Source organism: Gymnoscopelus braueri, assembly GCF_963280865.1.
Source record: "Gymnoscopelus braueri genome assembly, chromosome: 23".
Lineage (NCBI taxonomy): Eukaryota > Metazoa > Chordata > Actinopteri > Myctophiformes > Myctophidae > Gymnoscopelus > Gymnoscopelus braueri.
Window position 1 is genome coordinate 30538831 of NC_137625.1, and position 23449 is coordinate 30562279.

Sequence of the window (23449 nt, forward strand, 5' to 3'; positions counted from 1 at the left end):
TTTAAAACAGGGTGGGCATTTATTTTGTTAATAATGTGATTAATGTTATTAATAATGTGTTTTAACAGATGGGGGAGTGGGGGTTTATTGTTAATAATAATGTGATTATTGTTATTAATAATGCGTTTTAACAGGTGGGGGAGTGGGGGTTTATTGTTAATAATAATAATGTGATTAATGTTATTAATAATGTGTTTTTAACTGATGGGGGAGTGGGGGTTTATTGGTATTAATAATGTAATTAATATTATTAATAATGTGTTTTAACAGATGGGGGTTTATTGTTAGTAATAATGTAATTAATATTATTAATAATGTGTTTAACAGATGGGGGAGTGGGGGTTTATTGCTATTAATTATGTAATTAATATTATTAATAATGTGTTTAAACAGATGGGGGAGTGGGGGTTTATTGGTATTAATAATGTAATTAATATTATTAATAATGTGTTTTAATAGATGGGGGAGTGGGGGTTTATTGGTATTAATAATGTAATTAATATTATTAATAATGTGTTTTAACAGATGGGGGAGTGGGGGTTTATTGTTAATAATAATGTAATTAATATTATTAATAATGTGTTTTAACAGATGGGGGAGTGGGGGTTTATTGTTAATAATAATGCAATTAATATTATTAATAATGTGTTTTAACAGATGGGGGAGTGGGGGTTTATTGGTATTAATTATGTAATTAATATTATTAATAATGTGTTTTAACAGATGGGGGAGTGGGGGTTTATTGGTATTAATTATGTAATTAATATTATTAATAATGTGCTTTAACAGATGGGGGAGTGGGGGTTTATTGGTATTAATTATGTAATTAATATTATTAATAATGTGTTTTAACAGATGGGGGAGTGGGGGTTTATTGGTATTAATAATGTAATTAATATTATTAATAATGTGTTTTAACAGATGTGGGAGTGGGGGTTTATTGGTATTAATAATGTAATTAATAGTATTAATAATGTGTTTTAACAGATGGGGGAGTGGGGGTTTATTGTTAATAATAATGTAATTAATATTATTAATAATGTGTTTTAACAGATGGGGGAGTGGGGGTCTATTGGTATTAATTATGTAATTAATATTATTAATAATGTGCTTTAACAGATGGGGGAGTGGGGGTTTATTGGTATTAATTATGTAATTAATATTATTAATAATGTGTTTTAACAGATGGGGGAGTGGGGGTTTATTGCTATTAATTATGTAATTAATATTATTAATAATGTGTTTTAACAGATGGGGAGTGGGGGTTTATTGTTAATAATAATGTAATTAATATTATTAATAATGTGTTTTAACAGATGGGGGAGTGGGGGTTTATTGGTATTAATAATGTAATTAATATTATTAATAATGTGTTTTAACAGATGTGGGAGTGGGGGTTTATTGATATTAATAATGTAATTAATAGTATTAATAATGTGTTTTAACAGATGGGGGAGTGGGGGTTTATTGTTAATAATAATGTAATTAATATTATTAATAATGTGTTTTAACAGATGGGGGAGTGGGGGTTTATTGCTATTAATTATGTAATTAATATTATTAATAATGTGTTTTAACAGATGGGGGAGTGGGGGTTTATTGCTATTAATTATGTAATTAATATTATTAATAATGTGTTTTAACAGATGGGGGAGTGGGGGTTTATTGGTATTAATTATGTAATTAATATTATTAATAATGTGTTTTAACAGAAGGGGGAGTGGGGGTTTATTGTTAATAATAATGTGATTAATATTATTAATAATGTGTTTTAACAGATGGGGGAGTGGGGGTTTATTGCTATTAATTATGTAATTAATATTATCAATAATGTGTTTTAACAGAAGGGGGAGTGGGGGTTTATTGTTAATAATAATGTGTTTTAACAGATGGGGGAGTGGGGGTTTATTGGTATTAATAATGTGATTATTGTTATTAATAATGTGTTTTAACAGATGGGGGAGTGGGGGTTTATTGGTATTAATAATGTGATTATTGTTATTAATAATGTGTTTTAACAGATGGGGGAGTGGGGGTTCCTCTCCTCTCTACTGGATAAGGTCCAGACTCATTCTACGGTGGTTGGGAAGGTGTGGCTGTCGGTTCTGTTTATCTTCAGGATCATGGTGCTGGGAGCTGGAGCTGAGAAGGTCTGTTTGTTTTTGTTGAAACCTCCTGCTTTAGTCAACAAACAACAAAGATGAATACTAGGGTATCAGGGGTTATCAATGTTTCCATGTCCATTACAAATCTTATTATATTCATTTATGTATCAATAACGTGCGATGGAACCACTGACTGCACTGATAAACGGGGCTCAGGGGTAGAGTGGCCGGTAGAGCGGCCAGATGAGAACCGCGGGTTCGATCCCGGCCTCCCCCACTGAGTTAATGTGGAAGTGTCCTTGAGCAAGACACTGAACCCCTAACTGCTCCTGATGAGCAGGTTGGTGCCTTGCCTCCTCCATCGATCTATGAATGGGTGAATTTAATGCACAAGCTATGTAAATAGCTTTGGATAAAAGCGCTATATAAATGCATCATTTAAACATGTGGCATTACAGTCTAGCCCAGATTATAGCCCCTTGTGTTTTTCATTCAGGTATAATTTGGCCGGGGGGTGTATTTTTGGGCTGTTACACCGGCATGGCGATGACCCCTGATTACTATGCATTAACACTATTTAAATGACAAAGAATCTACTTCAAAATACTACTGAACACCTACAAGGCACTGAACAATCATGTAATCATTGTCTCTCAGGCCATAAGGCATGGCGAGAGAGTATGTTTTGCACCCTGTCCATCCGTCCGTCCATCCGTCCGTGACCGTCCGTCTGTGGACAGCTAATCTCTAGCTCCGTTGGCTTGATCATAGCGAAACTGTGCACACACACTCCCTGGATGCAAATTCAGAACCTCTGCCCTAATTTTTTCACATGGGCCTTTTATAGCGCCACCAGGAGGCCACTTCATATTCATATTTTTCATATTCCATCCTGATTGGCTAAAAATGGCTTCCAAAGTTTGCAGGAGTGCTCCATTTTGAACAAAATGGCTGAAATTATGAACACAATTTCCGTGACATTTTGCACGCACATTCCCACTAGGCAGAGAAAGAAATGCCACTTGAAAATGTTCAAATCAGCCTCATGGTGGCGCTATAACAGACCGATACGTGTTTTTACCTATTACTGCACCGATCTGTGTAAAAATGTGATTGCGCACTCCCTAGAGGTCAAGGAAAATGCATTTTTCACATCTGCCTTTTGTAGCGCCACCAGGAGGCCGACTTATATAAAAAAAAAAATTATATTACTCCTTCAGATTTTATCCAAATTTCACGCAAATCGATACACATGATCTCTATAGTCATGTGATCAAGACGGATCTTTTGAACAAAATGTTGCAAATCATGAACACAGCGTCCGATTGCGGTGAAACTTTGCACACACATTCGCACTACATTGAGGAACCAATGCCACCCTTTCAACATTGCCCTATTATAGCGCCAACAGGAGGCCGATTTTTTTTTTTTTTTAATATTACTCCTACAAATGTTGTCCAAACATCATGCAAATCAGTACAAATGATCTCTTTAGTTAAGTGATCAAGACGGATCCGTCCGATCCGCCTGATTTTTCACATTCCAGCCTGGTTGGCGCATTCCGAAAATTGCTGGACCACAATAACCTACCTGACCTGGCGGAGACCTGTAATAAAAGTTGTTCTGTTGTCCCCCCCCCATGTAAAGGGTACTTAAAAAGTGCAAAATCAATTTAAGATATTATTATCATTAAACTATTTAACATTTCCAGGTGTGGGCTGTGGGGTGATGAACAGTTGTATAATAACTGTATTATTGTTATAACAGGTGTGGGGTGATGAACAGTTGTATAATAACTGTATTATTGTTATAACAGGTGTGGGGTGATGAACAGTTGTATAATAACTGTATTATTGTTATAACAGGTGTGGGGTGATGAACAGTCCAACATGATCTGCAACACCAAGCAGCCTGGCTGTAAGAACGTGTGCTACGACCACGCCTTCCCCATCTCCCACATCCGCTTCTGGGTGCTGCAGATCATCTTCGTGTCGACGCCCACCCTGGTGTACCTGGGTCACGTGATGCACGTCATCCACAAGGAGAACAAAGTGAGGCAACGCATGGAGGCTCAGTCTGGAGACGACTTCCTCAAACCTCCCAAATACTCTGACCAGAGCGGACACGTCAAGATCAAAGGTATAGGACCTCATTCCCCCAAAATGGTGGCATTCTACTATGCTGCCGTCAAAACGTGGAATGCACTGAATGGGACATGATCACGTTCTATCAGACCATTGAATGGGCGAAGTAGGCGACATACTGACCTACCCGCGATTTATCAGACCATTCATTGGGCTTAATCATGACATACTGACCTACTCGGAGGCGGAGCAGTCCCCACAACATGATTTACCATTCTGTGCCTATCGGTACATGACTCTATCGGTACATAACTCTATCGGTACATAACTTGGAGGCGCTGAGTAGGCTCAAGCGAACGTCGCAAGGTTCGGGACGGCAACTTGCTCGCTTTAGCTCGCTCGGTGGTCCCTCACGTGGCTCCAGTTGGCTTGAGACTGCATGCGCCTCCGTCATGGTCCCAAACCAAAACTGAACTTTATATAAGTCATCTCCGTCGGTAGGTCAGTATGTCCTGATAACACCCAAAGAATAGTCTGATAAATGGCGGGTAGGTCAGTATGTCGCCTACTTCGCCCATTCAATGGTAAAACATGATAATGTCCCATTCAATGCATTGATAGCATCCGAAATAAGGTGGACCAAATCCCATTATGTATAATTATGTCGACTCCCTACCCAAACTCAAAACTAAACTAAAACAATGGCTGTGCTTAAAATACTATTAGGCTTAGTAGAATACCTTTGAACACCTTGGTAGTATCATCCTCAAAAAGACAACAGGGTAAATGCTGGATATTCAAATGTGAAAACACAGTACTTATGTTATAATGTTTCATTATCAAAACCTTTCAGATTTCTAAACTGATATTGTTGTTTGTATCCTGACTAATATGTAAGTATCATTATTTGTCCATTATGTGTTGTCCTGTCATTAAAGGTGACCTGCTGGGCAGCTACATGGCCACCATATTGTTCAGGATCATCCTAGAAGTAGCCTTCATCGTAGGACAATACTATCTGTATGGCTTCATCATGGACCCACGGTAGGCCTGCAAACTACACATTAATGTATTAGCAATTATTCCATTGTTTACACTTAGAATCTAAATAGTGCTTCTTGATTATTCGATTGTTCTAATAATAATAATGAACTGCATTTGTATAGCGCTTTTCCAAGTGCTCTGGGGGAGCCCATGGGATTGAACTAGGAACCTACCCCTGAGCCACTGCCGCCCCATGTTCTAATGTTTAGATAGATCGAATAATCAAGAAGCACTATTTAGAGTAAGCTCACAACACGTCACATGGCAAACACTGTCACATCGCTCAAAATGTGTCCCGATGTGAGCTTGTAGATCGACTATTTTTGCCTTTTTGTATTGAACGAAAATTGATTATTGACACTCAATATTGATTACTGTTATTAAAATCCATCATTGATTTATTTATTTTTTAAACAGATTCAATCATTTAGTGCATACATGGGCAACTGGCGGCCCGGGGGCCACATGCGGCCCCCACCTTCACTTAATGCGTCCCACAGGTTAATATCAGAATAGTGATATATTATTGATTTCAGCTGTTATGATTCCAAACATGCAAACATGACCGCTTTAATTACTTCAGTCTATATTAGTAGCTTAATGACTAGTATTAACATTCTATTGTCTTTTTTAAGTCCAATGTATTTGTATTTACGTTCATAGAGTTAACATTAACACGTATAAGTTATACTTATGTATTTATGTATGTACTTATTTAATTTCAAATGCATTTAGTTATACTATAACTAAATGCATTTGAAATTTTAAAAACAATGTTACTTTTCAGGATTCCAATTGAAAATTAGCAAAAATAAATCTGGATTCCAATTCAAACATAGCAGAAATAGCAGATCTACGAGCTCAAAACACGTTTTGAGCTTGTAGATCTGCTATTTCTGCTACTTTTGTGTGACATAGAATGGCGAAGTACGGCATTAATTTAAGATTTTTAAAAAAAAATACAGAGATAAGAGGTGTCTGCCCGACAGTATATGCAATATGTTCCTCTGGAGTGAGTGTGGAAATATAGTGGCCCTCAGCATCATCAAAGTTGCATCACCTCTGATATAGTGTGATGAACCGTTTCCCCCCTCCCTCCAGGGTGGTATGTTCCAGAGCCCCCTGTCCCTTCACCGTGGAATGCTACATGTCTCGTCCAACGGAAAAAACTATCTTCATCATCTTCATGCTGGTCGTGGCCTGTGAGTTTTGAAAGATAAATATCTCAAAAACTACAAAAGATTTCAAAGTAAAACGTTCAAGCATCCACGGTAAGCTGAATCATTAACATTGTGCTTGGTGTTTCCAGGTGTCTCCTTGCTCCTTAACGTGGTGGAGGTCTTCTATCTGATCTGTTCTTCTGGACAGAGGAGGAGGAGAAGAGCAGCTCCGTCCTCCTCCTCCATCGCCCTGCACTCCCGCTTCACCAACAACACCCTGATGCACAACCACAAGCTCAGCCTGCACGCTGCACCGGACAGCACGGCATGACAGACCACTGGGCCAACCTAGAGAACATCGAGAACACATAGAACAAACCCTGGAACCAACCTAGAGAACATCTAGAACCAACCTAGAACATCTAGAACACATAGAACAACCCCTAGAACCCCTAGAACCAGCCTGCACGCTGCACCGGACAGCACGGCATGACAGACCACTGGGCCAACCTAGAGAACATCGAGAACACATAGAACAAACCCTAGAACCAACCTAGAACATCTAGAACATATAGAACAAACCCTAGAACCAAACTAGAACATATAGAACCAACCTAGAACACATAGAACAAACCCTAGAACCAACCTAGAACATCTAGAACAAACCTAGAACATCTAGAACACATAGAACAAACCCTAGAACCAACCTAGAACATCTAGAACCAACCATGACTCAGACATAACCATGCCCATATATGGGCATATGCAGTACTGATGACATCAGGGATCTCTATGTATGGGCACAAAAGGGGGCATGCCCATATATAGGCATATACTGATGACATCAGCGATCTCCATATATGGGCATTAAAGGGGGCAAGGACTGACAGATACAAGGGTCCGGTTGTCCAGAGCCACAGATCCGACTACTATGCCCATATATGGTCATGTGGATATATGGGACCGTCTGACTTCAAACCCAGCCACCGCCGTAGGGTAGTATAGGACATTGGTTCTCAAAGTGGGGTCCGGGGACCCCCAGGGGTATTTGAGGGGGTTCCAGGGGGTCCCCAGCTAAATGATGGATAGGAACCAAATGGACCCTTATGGGTCTGTAACTCTGAAAGCGCACAAATGGAACCAAATGGGTATGGGGGTTTTCAAGTAGAAGAGGATGGGGTGGTATGGGGGAGGGGGGGGGCAGTATATGAGGTATATGTGGGGGTTGTTTAGGGGTGGGCTTTCAGGTAGGAAGTAGTCTCGCGGGCCAGACTGTTTCTCCATAATATAATTATATGCATAATATAGCTTGCCGTTTATCAGAAATGGAAATTCTAAAATAAAATGTACAGACACTTTAAAATATATTTTCATGAACGGAAATGACGAACAGATGACAGCCTCCGTTCTCGGCTTTCGAGAGGTGTAGTTCCAGGCTCTTAAGTAGCATTCGGATATTGTGGAATAGTTATCTGGCTCCGTGGCACTAGGTTGGAAGGGACAAATGATCTCAGGGTGATCGCTTTTTTATATAAATGGTCAGCCTACAAAACACCTGGTTGATTCTCTGGATTTATTTACTTAATTATGAGTCAATGGACCCAGTTGTTTTTTTTGTTTTTTTTAAGATAGTCACTCATTTTTGTTTTTCTTGCCATGGTCGGTAGCAATAAGGACACATTTCAGAGCTGTATATATTAAAGATGTAATGTATTTATTTTGTATGTGATGTTTGACAGTGTGTTCTGCTTTAATAAAGTGATCAAATATTAAAATGTGTGAATAGAGGGAAAATACAACATTTTGTGTAAATGTACCGTTTGGAAAGCAAACATTAACCACTTGGGTCCTATTAAAAAAATAGCGAAAATGGTCAATCTACGCATTGTGAGAATTGGGACACTCCCATAATGAATACATTTTACTTTTGGTACTTTAAGTATATTTTGATGTCAATACTGTCTTTTTATAGAAATAAAATGTTGAATATAATGTAGGACATTGTATCTTTTACATCAGTTACTGTACAGCATGTGTCCATGAACAAATGTCCTCTAGGGACAATAAAGTCTATCCTGTCCTGTCCTAACAATGAACAAAAGACACTAAATACCACTATGTTGTCCAGCTAATAAAAAACATAAATATCACTGTTTTATTTTTAACCTTTATTTAACCAGCAAGAAAACATCATTGTTATTTATAACTGTGGCCAGGCAAAAAGGCAATCCAAAGAAAAACAATCAAAGAATAAGTAAACTAGAAAAAGTGCTCCTCGGAACACAGGTCTCCGCCAGGTCAGGTATGTTAGTGTGGGCCAGCAATGTTCAGAATTCGCCAATCAGGATGGAATATGAAAAATAGGACGGCTCCGTCTTGATCACTTGACTATAGAGACAATGTGTACCGATTTGCGTGATGTTTGGACACAATTTGTAGGAGTAATATTAAAAAAAAATGTTTTACATAAGTCGGCCTCCTGGTGGCGCTATGAAAGGCAGATGTGAAAAATGCAGGGCAAAAGTTTTTCCCCTTTAGGGCATGCGCATACAGGTAAAAACACAAATTGGCCTGTTATAGCGCCACCATGAGGCTGATTTGAACATTTTCAAGTGGCATTTCTTCCTCGGCCTAGTGGGAATGTGTGTACAAAATGTCACGGTTATTGCATGCTGTGTTCATGATTTGAGGCATTTTGTTCAAAATGGAGCACTAAACTTTGGAAGCCAATCTTATCCAATCAGGATGACATGAAAAATCTGAAAGACCTATTCAGATACTATGTGCTGATTTGGGTGATGTTTCGAACAAAATCTGTAGGAGTACTGTCAAAAAATGGCCTCCTGGTGGCGCTATAACAGGCCCATGTGAAACATTTGGCAGAGGTTCTGCTGTGGCATCCAGGGAGTGTGTGAGCACAGTTTCACTGCGATGCAACGTTAAAAAGCTCATTTTTCTCAGGAAGTTCCAATGGATCTTGTATCAGACAAAGTAGGGTGTTAATTTATGAAAAACCCTACAAAGTTGAAATATAGAGATAAAGAGTTATGTCCTACTGACATCCAAAAGGTTTGCTGAGCAAAATCCACAATCTCAACATTTTTTAATCCATTCACACCGGGGAACGAATCTGGGTCATTTTTTTTGGGCTATTCAAAAAATATACAAGATATACAAGCTCATAGCACTGTGATATGAGCTTGTCGATCTGCTATGTTTTTGTTTTGTTTTTATCATGAAAATGTGTGCAAATCTTTGAAAATATATTTTTTAAAGCGAACATTTGTGAAATATTTTGTTCCAGGGACCCCCCAGAAGCAAAGATTTGACTTTCTTAACGATTTTTCAAAAATAGCAGATCTACAAGCTCATAGCACGGCACTCTGTGCCGTGCTATGAGCTTGTAGACACTTTGTGACACTTTTCTGAAAAACTCTTGCAGTTACAGAGTTAAAGGGGTATTTCACTTTCAAAAACAATGTGGGTAATTGTATCGTCTACTCAGGCTTTTAGGAGCACCACAGACTTTGTTTTTAAGTTGCTTGATTCAGTATTTAGATATTTGATATTCATTTTATCAGACACGCCCCCTTCCTATACAAACCCATTGTAACTTCAAACTCCATTTTAACCATTTTAGATTCATCGGAAACACCCGTCCTTGGTTCTGGTGACTCACATATTGTCCTTCTAATACGTGAGGACACCATGTTTTTTCAATTACTTTATTTACTTTAATTATTTTCTTTGGAAAATGAAATAAATAAATACAATAAAACATTGTAATTAAATACATGAAAAAAGTAATCGAAAAAACACGACCCCCTTACGTATTAGGAGGGCATGTAGCAACTCATAATGTAATAACGGCTCATAATGTAATAACGGTTCATAATGTAATAATTTAAATGTAATAAAAACTCATAATGTAATAATCAGCTCATAATGTAATAAAAAAATGAGCGCATAACGTAATAACAGATTTTTCTATAATGTAATAATGTAATAATGTGTTACATTATAAATCTCACGTAGCCGCTTATAATGTAATAAAAGTTCATAATGTAATAATGTCTCATATTGTTGAGAAAAGTAAAGTGTTACATCATAATACTCATTATCAGAATCATGGTCAGTATCATGGTCAGTATCATGGTCAGTATCAGTATCATGGTCAGTATCATGGTCAGTACCATGGTCAGTATCAGTATCATGGTCAGTATCATGGTCAGTATCAGTATCATGGTCAGTATCATGGTCAGTACCATGGTCAGTATCAGTATCATGGTCAGTATCATGGTCAGTACCATGGTCAGTATCAGTATCATGGTCATGGTCAGTACCATGGTCAGTATCATGGTCAGTATCATGGTCAGTATCAGTATCATGGTCAGTATCAGTATCATGGTCAGTACCATGGTCAGTATCATGGTCAGTATCATGGTCAGTATCAGTATCATGGTCAGTATCATGGTCAGTATCAGTATCATGGTCTGTATCATGGTCAGTACCATGGTCAGTATCATGGTCAGTATCATGGTCTGTATCATGGTCAGTATCATGGTCAGTATCATGGTCAATACCATGGTCAGTATCATGTCAGTATCATGGTCAGTATCAGTATCATGGTCAGTATCATGTCAGTATCATGGTCAGTATCGGTATCATGGTCGGAATCATGGTCAGTATCATGGTCAATATCAGTACCATGGCCAGTACCATGGTCAGTATCATTATCACGGTCAGTATCAGTATCATGGTCAGTATCATGGTCAGTATCATGGTCAGTACCATGGTCAGTATCATGGTCAGTATCAGTATCATGGTCTGTATCATGGTCAGTACCATGGTCAGTATCATGGTCAGTTTCATGGTCACCATGATACTGACCATGATATTGATATGATACTGACCATAATTAACCATGATACTGGCCATGATACTGGCCATGATACCGACCATGATACTGACATTAAACTGACCATGATACTGACCATGATACTGACCATGATACTGACATGATACTAACCATGATACTTATATGATACTGACATTATATTGACATGATACTGACATTAAACTGGCCATGATACTAACCATGATACTGACCATGATACTGACATTAAACTGACCATAATACTGTCATGATATTGACATGATACTGACCATGATACTGACCATGATACTGACCATGATACTGACATTCTACAGACCATGATACTGACCATGATACGTACATGATACTGACATAATACTGACCATGATACTGACCATCATACTTGCCAGGAAACAATTTGAGCCGTTATTGTCTCCGCCAGGCCGAAAGGCATGGCAAGAGAGTATGTTTTACCCCCGTCCGTCCGTCCGTCCGTCCGCCCGCCCGCCCGCCCGCCCGCCCGCTGCGAAACTGTGCACACACACTCCCTGGATGCCAAAGCCGAACCTCTGCCCCCAAATTTTCAGATTGTCCTGTTATAGCGCCACCAGGAGGCCGATTTGTGCAAAACACATTTTTGGATATCACTCCTACAGATTTTGTCCAAACCTCACGCAAATCGGTACACAGTATCTATATAGTCATGTGATCAACACGGATCTCTTCGCTTTTTTATATTCTATCCTGATTGGCTAAGATTGGCTTCCAAAGTTTTCAGGATTGGTTCGTTTTGAACAAAATGCCTCAAATCATCAAAGGAGCGTGCGATTGCCGTGAAATTTTGCGCACACCTGACTAGGCCGAGGAAGAAATCCCACCCTTTTCACATTGGACTGTTATAGCGCCACCAGCAGGTCTAATTTAGCAAAACACATTTTTGGAACAAAATGCCTCAAAACATGAATGCAGTGTCCGATTGAAAGGCCTAAGAAGAAATGGCACCCTTTTCACATTGGCCTATTATAAGCGCCACCAGGAGGCCACAATAACCTACCTGACCTGGCGGAGACCTGTGCTCCGAGGAGCACTTTTTCTAGTTACATTATGCAGTGTTATTACATTATGAGTGGCTACGCAAGGTTCATAATGTAACACATTATTACATTATGGGCTCATGATTTTATTACATTATGAGCTGATTATTACATTATGAGCTTTTATTACATTTAGTTTATTACATTATGAGCTTTTATTACATTTAGTTTATTACATTATGAGCCGTTATTACATTATGAGTTGCTGTAGCAACTCATAATGTAATAACTGCTCATAATGTAATACATTTACAGTAATAAAAGCTCATAATGTAATAGACTAAATGTAATAAAAGCTCATAATGTAATAATCAGCTCATAATGTAATAAAATCATGAGCCAGATACATTAAGAACCTTGCGTAGCCCCTCATTATGTTGTAACAGTGCATAACGTAATAACGGCTCAAATTGTTGTTTTTATTACATTATGAGCTAATTATTACATTATGAGCTTTTATTACTGTAAATGTATTACATTATGAGCCGTTATTACATTACGAGTTGAGCCGTTATTACATTATGAGTTGCTAAAGCAACTCATAATGTAATAACGGCTCATAATGTAATAAACTAAATGTAATAAAAGCTCATAATGTAATAAACTAAATGTAATAATAGCTCATAATGTAATAATCAGCTCATAATGTAATAAAATCATGAGCCCATAATGTAAAAATGTGTTACATTAAGAACCTTGCGTAGCCACTCATAATGTAATAACACTGCATAATGTAACTAGAAAAAATGCTCCTCGGAGCACAGGTCTCCGCCAGGTCAGGTAGGTTATTGTGGCCTCCTGGTGGTGCTATAATAGGCCAATGTGAAAAGGGTGCCATTTCTTCTTAGGCCGAATTCAATCAGACACTGCATTCATGTTTTGAGGCATTTTGTTCCAAAAATGTGTTTTGCTAAATTAGACCTGCTGGTGGCGCTATAACAGGCCAATGTGAAAAGGGTGCCATTTCCTCTTAGGCCTTTCAATCGGACACTGCATTCATGATTTGAGGCATTTTGTACCAAAAATGTGTTTTGCTAAATTAGACCTGCTGGTGGCGCTATCAGAATCAGAATCAGAATCAGTTTTATTGTCACATCACAGGTTTACAAGGTAAAAAAGTGGGTGAAATTCTTTTTTGTACATCGTTCCCATCGCAACGTTAGTTTCCATAGAAAGAAGGGGGGGGGGGGGAGAAGAAGAGGGTGGGGGGCAGGTGGGAAGGAGATCAAAACAAGAGAGCAACAGAAGGCCAGACAAGTTATCTACATATTTACAAATTACCTGAGATAATAAAAAAACTAAAAAAACTAAACTAAGGTGCCTGAGCATAGCAGCAATGTATTGTATACTGTGCATGTTATACTTATACTGTGCATGATAGACAATGGACGTTAAGGTGCTTAGAGGAAAAGGAGCACAATAAAAAAAAGACCAAAAAAAAAGTCAGTGCGTTATACAAGGGATTAAGGTGCAAAAGACCTAGAGTGGACTGACCCTAGTATAATCCGCAAGTAGCTCCATGAGGGAGTGCAACAAAAAGTCATTTGTACCTGGTGTAGTCCACAGGTGTGTCCGAGGGGGGGCTAAAGTCCAAGTCATTGTCCCTGGTATAATCCACAGGTGTGTTCAGGAAGAGCCAGAAAAGTCTGCGCCAATAACAGGCCAATGTGAAAAGGGTGCCATTTCTTCTTAGGCCTTTCAATCGGACACTGCATTCATGATTTGAGGCATTTTGAGGCATTTGGTACTGACCATGATACTGATACTGACCATGATACTGACCATGATACTGACCATGGTACTGACCATGATACTGACCATGATACTGACCATGGTACTGACCATGATACTGAACATGATACTGACATGATACTGACCATGATACTGACCATGATACTGATACTGACCATGGTACTGGCCATGGTACTGATATTGACCATGATACTGACCATGATACCAACCATGATACCGATACTGACCATGATACTGACATGATACTGAACATGATACTGATGCTGACCATGGTACCGATACTGACCATGATACTGACCATGATACTGACATGATACTGACCATAATACTGACCATGATACTGACCATGATACTGATACTGACCATGATACTGACCATGATACCGATACTGACCATGATACTGACCATGGTACTGACCATGATACAGACCATGATACTGATACGGACCATGATACTGACCATGATACAGACCATGATACTGATACTGACCATGATACTGATACTGACCATGGTACTGACCATGGTACTGATACTGACCATGGTACTGACCATGATACTGATACTGACCGTGGTACTGACCATGGTACTGACCATGATACTGACCATGATACTGATACTGACCATCATACTGACCATGGTACTGACCATGATACTGATACTGACCATGGTACTGACCATGATACTGATCATGATACTGACCATGGTACTGACCATGATACTGACCATGATACTGATACTGACCATGGTACTGACCAGGATACTGATACTGACCATGATACTGACCATGATACTGATACTGACCATGATACTGACCATGATACTGATACTGACCATGATACTGATAATGATTATTATGATGTAACACTTTACTTTTCTCAACAATTTGAGACATTATTACATTATGAACTTTTATTACATTATAAGCGGCTACGTGAGATTCATAATGTAACACATTATTACATTATTACATTATAGAAAAATCTGTTATTACGTTATGCGCTCATTTTTTTATTACATTATGAGCTGATTATTACATTATGAGTTTTTATTACATTTAAATTATTACATTATGAACCGTTATTACATTATGAGCCGTTATTACATTATGAGTTGCTACAGGGCAGGATGAGTCACCAGAACCAAGGTTTTTGATGAATCTAACATTCACGTAAAAAATGGTGTTTGAAGTTATAATGGGTTTGTATAGGAAGGGGGCGTGTCTAATAAAACGAATATCAAATGTCTAAATACTGAATCAAACAACTTAAAAACTGTCTGGGGGGGCTAACAAAAGCCTGAGTAGACGATAAAATGACCCAATTTATTTTAGAAAGTGAAATATCCCTTTAAATGGACACAGGCAGACAGATACAGAAATCTCCATATATGGGCATAAAAGAGACACAGACAGGCAGATACAGATATCTCCATATATGGGCATAAAAGGGACACAGACAGACAGACAGATCTTGCATAACCAGGTGGGGCATGCATTCCAAAATTGCATATAAATCCAATCCCATAAAAGGGACAAAGACAGACAGATACAGAAATGACAGACATCAGTTTGCCATGGTTACACAATATTTCCATTCATGTTTGTTGATATCAGGTTGCCATGGTTACACAATATTAACAGACGTACTTTGGAGGTCTGATGTCATGGATCTCCATATTTGGGCAAATCTGACATGGAATTCCATATTTGGGCATAACTGATAACGCTCACTGATGATGTGGTGCCATGAGAGCATCTGACATGTCAGAGTGACATCAGCAGGGCCTGGCCTATACAAGTCATGGCTCACCACCACACTTCAGTCAGTTCAGTAAACCATTGTCTCAGTGACAGGTCTTGGAAAATCATCTTCCCAGTGTAAGCTTTTGGTAAAGCAATACATCACAGTGAGATCACCTTTCCACTTTCCATCTACACCATGTATGCGGTCAGCGGCCTGTGTGTCCTCTTCAGCGTTCTGGAGGTCTTCTAAGAGCACACACACACACACACACACACACACACACACACACACACACACACACACACACACACACACACACACACACACACACACACACACACACACACACACACACACACACACACACACACACACACACACACACACACACACACACACACACACACACACACACACACACACACACACACACACACACACACAGCAGCAGAGAGAGAAGAAGAAAGACAGTTCCTACCTTGAGTCGTCTTCTACTTGACTTCATCAGTTGTGTTAAGGACAAGTAAGACGCGCGAACGCGGTAAGCGAACGCAAAAAAAGGAAAAAAAGAATGAAAAAAAATATTTAAAAAAAAGTAACCAATAAATTTTTTTTTTTTTTTTTTTTTTAATCTCGTTAAAAGGAGCATCTTAGAAAAATACAAATTCACAAAAAAAAAACTTGGAATGTTTTTGAACAATTCAACAAAGTGTTTGAAGTGCCTGTTTCACCCACTTCCGGGGGGCGGAGCCAAAATCCGAGCCCGATGTATTTGTTCGTAGACCCCCACTTAGGGGGGGTAGAAAAAGTTTGGGAGCGATTCGGGCACTTTTCATTTAACATGGGGTTTCAATGGGGAGTTTTTAGGAGCCTTCTCCGGGGCGTGGCTTCCGGGGGAAGGGGCGGGCTTAAACGCAACCTTGACAGGTGTGTTCAGTTTTCAAAGACCTTTCATTTGATGTATGGTACGTCTAAATTGGACATTTACTTATCTCAGAGGAGCTGCACACAGGCAGTGCACACAGAGACACAGAGATACAGAGACACAACCCGAGCAGGGTTACATAGTAAGCTCCACTTGGTCGGAGGCGCGCCTCCTCCCGCGTTCGCAATAAGGATAATTCCTTTTAACAGGTCGTTCATGAAAGTCCTTGCGGTCTTGTTTCCAATGAGAACCTGTGAGCAATTGGGGTTAAGAGTCTTGCTCAGGGACAAATTTCATATCATCGGCACATATGCTGGGATAGCCTGGAATCGAACCTGGGGCAACCAGGGCCAGCTGGTTCCCTAGGCAGGCTCACTAACCACTCAGCTATGGCCGCCCCCTGTGTCAGTGATGTCCAGGGTTAAACTGTAGAACCCATGGATAGAGAGATAAGAGCCTCTCTCTGTAGTTCAGTGTTGTCTCCAGTCATCTCCATCCTCCATACATCATGGCTAGCTCTCCAGTACGTTCCTCTCCTGCTGGGAGCTCTCGGTGTCAAAGGCAGTGACCGACCAGCTTCATTCTCCTGGCTGCCATCTTCTCACTCAGCCTTGGTAGCCAGGCAGCCACCCAATCCCATACAGATGTGTGTTGGTACATATTCATCCTGGTTGATGTGTATTACTGCACATAGCTTCCACACACTGACCGTGCCATTCAAAGACCTCCATGCAAGCCAGGATGTCCCTCCTGCAACAATCCTGTCAGGATGTCTAACTCCTCACTGACTGTTGATGTCTGGGGTCTTCACCTTGGCTCTGGTACCGGTGTACATGACTCCAATGGAAAGAAAGAAATACAGACAGACAGACAGACAGACAGACAGACAGAAAGAAAGATGCATGTCTGAATAAATTGAGAAATTAAACAGAAATCTAGGTGTGTGAATCTGGCTCCAATATCACTTTCAATTGAACCATCATTGGTAAAACAGTGATGGTTTAATTTACTGAATCTCTTTACACCAAGCAGTGTGAAATATTTCTATCCTATATTCAATAATTTACCTCTAATCCCATGAATCTTTATTCTGGGGTGAACATTCAGTGAAAACATCGTATCACTGAGCTGATGAGAGCCTCTTTATCACTGATATTATTCATATTATTATTACTACTACTAATATTATTAGTAGAGCTGCAATATTGGCAAGTTTAAAGTTGTTTAAATACAATCAGATAGGACTTTTCTGTTTCAATGAATGGAATGTCAATGGTTAGTATCGCGACTTAGATGCCAGATAGATAACATTATATAACATCTAAGTTGCCTGCGGCTAGGAGGTTTCGTAGAAGGATACTTGGTGCTGTGACACCCCAACAAAACATTATGTATTAGATAGATATTATGATAGATATAAATTCATACATCATGGTGTCACAGCACCAAATATCCACCAAGTATCAGTCCCATCCACACAGCACCTTCAAGCACCTTAATGGTCTGTTCATTTCAATATATGATACGTATCTGGCCATAAAAAAAACCTGTAGAGATTTAACCTTTACTGAAATACACACCTGTTACCTTTATGTTCTGTAGGCCTGCATGATGCAACTTCAACACTACAGTCAAACACAGCTCAATACAACATACACAATATACATAATTCAGCTCTATTTTGCTATGTCTTTACTGTTTCAATATTTTTATTAGACAAGAAAAGACAGTAGACAATCCACCACGAGTATGACAGGACAAAGGGCCCAACATAACAGTACAATAAAAACAAAAAACACAAAAGAGAAAAACTAATCCTAAGAGACTTCACACCAAATACATTGTATAATAATCATCACATTATTGCTACCAACATCCTCTCTACCATGTATAACTACCATTTGTATCCATCAGCTACCTCCCAATTAATTTGGCCACTAATTGTTCTCCTCCGTCACTCCAATACACAAGACATTGCGCCACTCATCCCCTATATATGGTGCTAAGGGCAGCCATGCCCTTTAATGTTTTATGTTTTTCTTTTTTTGCTTAATTGTTAATCATTTGTACTTTTTACGTGAAGCACTTGTGCTTTACTCTTGCTCTGTAAAGCACTCTGAGCTGCATTTCATGTCATGAAAGGTGCTATACATTATAATTATTATTATTATATTGCATCATGTACTGTAGGCCTACATGCAGTGGTGGAACAAGTACTCACTTTCTTTACTTAAGTAAAAGTATCGATATTGCAATATAGAAGAACTCTAGTCTCTATTACAAGTAAGTCTGGAAATGCAAATTTACTTGAGTAAAAGTACAAAAGGCTTGGCATCAAAATATACTTAAAGTAACAAAAGTAAAAGTACTCATTAAGCAGAATGTACCATTTCATGTTTTCAAGCTTATAGATCTGCTATTTTCAAATGCCCAAATCTATATAGGGCTATAGTGTTTTGTAATAATTATCAAATAATCAAAATCTACAAAGTAACTAAAGTTTTCAAATAATTGTAGTGGAGTAAAAGTACAATATTTGCCTCTGACATGTAGTGGAGTAGAAGTAAAAGTACTGAAATTTTTTAATACTCCAGTAAAGTAAAAAAAAAAAACGAAATATTGTAATTAAGTACAGTAGGGAGACCGGGGACAAAAGTAACACTTTTTGTATTTGCCTTCATAATTCACAGACTACTTGAAATATCCTAGTAATCTTTTGCTATAAGAAACATATATATGTGCCCTAATTAATAATACAATTTTTAAGCTTTCACTAATAAGGACAAGACTAAAATATTAATTTGAATGCAATGAGTCACAGTGTTACAATTGCCCCCGTGACGGGGGCAGTTGTAACAGTGGTTGGGGCAATCGTAACACTGTAAAAATAAGTCATATTAATACACTTTATCTCAAATAAAAGCACATCACTAAGTAATATGTATTTTTTTTAATAATTTAACAGTTTTACTTACGAATGCTTTATATACATAATTAATTATTTTGTATTTTTATTCAAATCATTTTATTTTTCAATTTTGTTTTTTCAAATGTATGTCTATTTTTTATTTAAATGTATTTTTACTTTGAAATGTAGTGACATTTAGTGAAATATGTTCATTTACAAACATAAAAGTATGAAATCTGCTTGCATTGAAAACACATACGTTACAATTGACCCCGGTCACTTTGTTACAATTGCCCCCGATGGGGCAACCATGATAAAATCCCATATTCTATCTAGAAACACCTATACTAGCATAGGCTGCTGATGTTAATTTGTGACCAACAACATAGAGATACAATTTATCCAAGTTTAAATCAGCTGACATCTTATCTTTAGACAGCAGAAGGAAAATACTGTACACTCAAAAATTTACATTTACACCTCAAAATCATTTTTTTGTTGAAAACTTCTACTGAGATGAAATGATCATTCTATCCTTCCATAGGCAGAGAGAGGACCCTACTGAGCATGTGCACAAGAAGTCTCACCCCTCTAGCTTATTTCTAATTAGAGTTATTGAGTGTGTTACTTTTGCCCCCTGTTACTTTTGTGTTTTGTCCCTGGTCTCCCTACTTGAGTACATGTAATTAGTTACTTTCCACCACTGCTCAATACAACATATTGACATAATTCAGCTCTATATTGCATCATGTAGGCCTACATGTTGTTGATGCTAAGCGGCTAACAGAAGGGAGCTAAATAACTCACCTGTATAATTCACTCCATTAGAGAATCACACTTCTCCTTCAGATCTTCACTGATGTCTTTAAGCAGTTTCACTGCCTGATGAAAACTACTCTATACTCTACTTACATCAATATTACTTAATGAGGTGTTTATGTCACTGTTTTACTAACACACACAGGCTTGTGTCAAACACCTATCTGTCTGTCTGCCTGTCAGTCACAGGTGTGTGTATGTCAGTGTTGCCATGTCTTATTCTAAGCGTCTTTGGGCTTGTTTTTTGTAAAGTGGCTTGTAAATGTTGGTTGTTGCAGGTTGTGTTATTTGGGCTGATGTTGTTTAAACCAGTGATTCTCTAACATTTTAATGTCAAGCCCCCCCCCCCCCCCCCCTCAAAAAGGGGTTTTAATAAAATAAATCATTAAAAAATAATATAATATTTGTGTTCCACTTTTTTTGTTGATAAAAATAGCAGATCTACAAGCTTGTAGATCTGCTATTTTCAAGTAGCTAATAGTGCTCATTTGTCTTGGTTTCTTCTTTTGGGCTTGTTTTCATAGACATAAAACCTATTTTTAACTCTATGCATAAAACATTATAATAATAACACTGGGACCCAGGGGGATATAGCGCCCTCTAGCGGCAGTGACGTCAGGACTTCCGTGCTCTCTGGCAGTGGTTCTCAACCTGTGAGTCAGGACCTAGCCATGGTTCACATGACGCTTGTATACAAGCGTCATGGTGCCGAGTCCCCCTGGTCTAAAGTTGTGTTCGATTTTTTCACATTGCCATCTCTCACATAAACATAAACGTTCAGATTTCAAATATAAAGTGCTTACCACCGAGCCACGGATGTTACAAGGCGATGCGAACCGCGATGAGTACCCGTATCTCCCGTATTGTTCAATAAAAAGCATTTTAATCCCATCGCCGGCCATTTTCTCCAAATTGTCTCCGATACTTTCAACCATGCGACACTAATGGTTGGGAGGTGTATTGCACTCTGATACATTACAAAACAAAAAAAAACAAAAAAAGAAAATGGCCGGCGATGGGATTAAAATGCTTTTTATTTAACAATACGGGAGATACGGGTACTCATCGCGGTCCGCATCGCCTTGTAACATCCGTGGCTCGGTGGTAAGCACTTTATATTTGAAATCTGAACGTTTATGTTTATGTGAGAGATGGCAATGGGAAAAAATCGAACACAACTTTAGACCAGGGGGACTCGGCACCATGACTGTCATGGTATGACAGTCATGTTTCAGGGCTAAGTCAGGACCCAAGGTTTTGGGGGGTCCCCATGATGATGACAGTAAAGTGACAATTTAAGGACTTTTAAGACCTGTTTAATACATTTGAAGAAAGAAAAAAAAGGAAAAGAAATGGAATGAAATGGATAAAAGACCCTTACATCACAATTATAAAACCTGTATCCATTACTGTTCTAATTCATCAGTAGGAATGTCGTAGGCCCCCAGGAAATGACTATCCGCCGTTGATTGGACGGTTCCGGAGCCACGTGACCGCTCCTTTCCCAACCGGAGAGTACTTTCCACGACAGCTGGAAGCCAGTGTTGCCATGTCCGCTTATTATAAGCGAGTTTGGGCTTGTTTTTAAAGTGTAGTTGCCTATTTGGGCTTGTTTCAAAGGTGTAGTTGCTTATTTGGGCTTGCTTCTGAAGGGTAGTTGATTATTTTGGGCTTGTTTCTAAAGTGTAGTTGATTCTTTTGGGCTTTTTTCTAAAGGGTAGTTGATTATTTTGGGTTTGTTTCTAAAGTGTAGTTGCTTATTTGGGCTTGTTTCTTAAGTGTAGTTGCTTATTTGTGCTTGTTTCTGATTGATTGATTGATGTATTTTATTTAGTAAGACATGATAATTGTACATGACAGTACATAACAGTACATGGAAGAACAAATTCACAATACAAGGTCTACTAAACTGGAACTCTCATTAAGCACTAAGCCTGTTTAAGATGAGAATCCCATGCACACAAATCATGATGTCATATAAGAGGCAGACAGATACACACTACTATACAGAATGTCATACAATCAGCTTTCAGGTTACTGGTATGAAGAGAGAAAAATATATATATATATATACAAAAGAGGAAAATGAAGGAGGGGGGGGGTAGGTTAAGACTTAGACAAGGGCCATTTTCGAATTGCAGTCTCCTGAAGGTGTATCTTTAGGGCAGTTTTGAAAGTGAGTAGGGTTTTACACTCCTTTACTCCTTTTGGTAGGGCATTCCACATTTTTGATGAATAGCATGAGAACAAGTTCATTCCCTTAGTTGAGCCAAATCTGGGTTGAACATGATTTGTGGAGCTGCCTCTGGTGTTATGATCATGGACTTCATTAACATTTTGGAAGTATTTTGACAAATACAGGGGGATCCCAATGTTGTGGTGTATCTTGAAGACCAGGCCCCATCCAATCCTAGCAAAATGAGCAGGGGTTAGATGGGTTTTGTGATTGAGGCCAAGAAGTAGCCTTACAAGTTTGTTTTGGGATGTTTGGAGCCTTGTTTTTAAGGCCTTGGAGGTGTTGTGATACCATGAAGTGCATGCATAATCATAATGACCTTGAATGAGGGCCCCTGCAAGAATCTTCAGAGTATTCTTACTGACTAGTAGACGATCAATCCTCCACAAATAGCGTGTTGTTTGGTTGACATTTTTGATCACTTTTTCGGCGTTTTTGTTACCAGAGAGGTTTGCCTCCAAGATGGAGCCCAGGTAGGTAATTTCATCCTTTCTTTTGATGACATCATCACCCACTTTGATCGTGAAACTCTCTGCCTTGCTAAGGTTAGGACTGGACCCAAAGAGGATGGATTCAGTTTTATTTCACTATTTACTTACTGTTATTGTACTTACTGTAGGGAATAAAAATGTAAAGTATTTGTCTACGGACCCCATCTGAAAATATGTTATGCCCCCATACAAGATTTGTGTTAGAATGTCTCA

The 23449-nt window shown here is 38.7% G+C and overlaps 1 protein-coding gene across 1 annotated transcript; it reads left to right on the forward strand.

Moving 5' to 3' along the window:
* Nucleotides 1–2021: 2021 nt before the first annotated feature.
* Nucleotides 2022–6724, forward strand: LOC308079191 (gap junction Cx32.2 protein-like; the record flags this gene model as incomplete). Its single annotated transcript, XM_080420570.1, has 5 exons — nucleotides 2022–2150; nucleotides 3971–4244; nucleotides 5128–5233; nucleotides 6335–6435; nucleotides 6543–6724. The coding sequence occupies 5 exons, from the start codon at nucleotides 2022–2024 to the stop codon at nucleotides 6722–6724; spliced, it is 792 nt and encodes a 263-aa protein (XP_080276696.1).
* Nucleotides 6725–23449: the final 16725 nt, after the last annotated feature.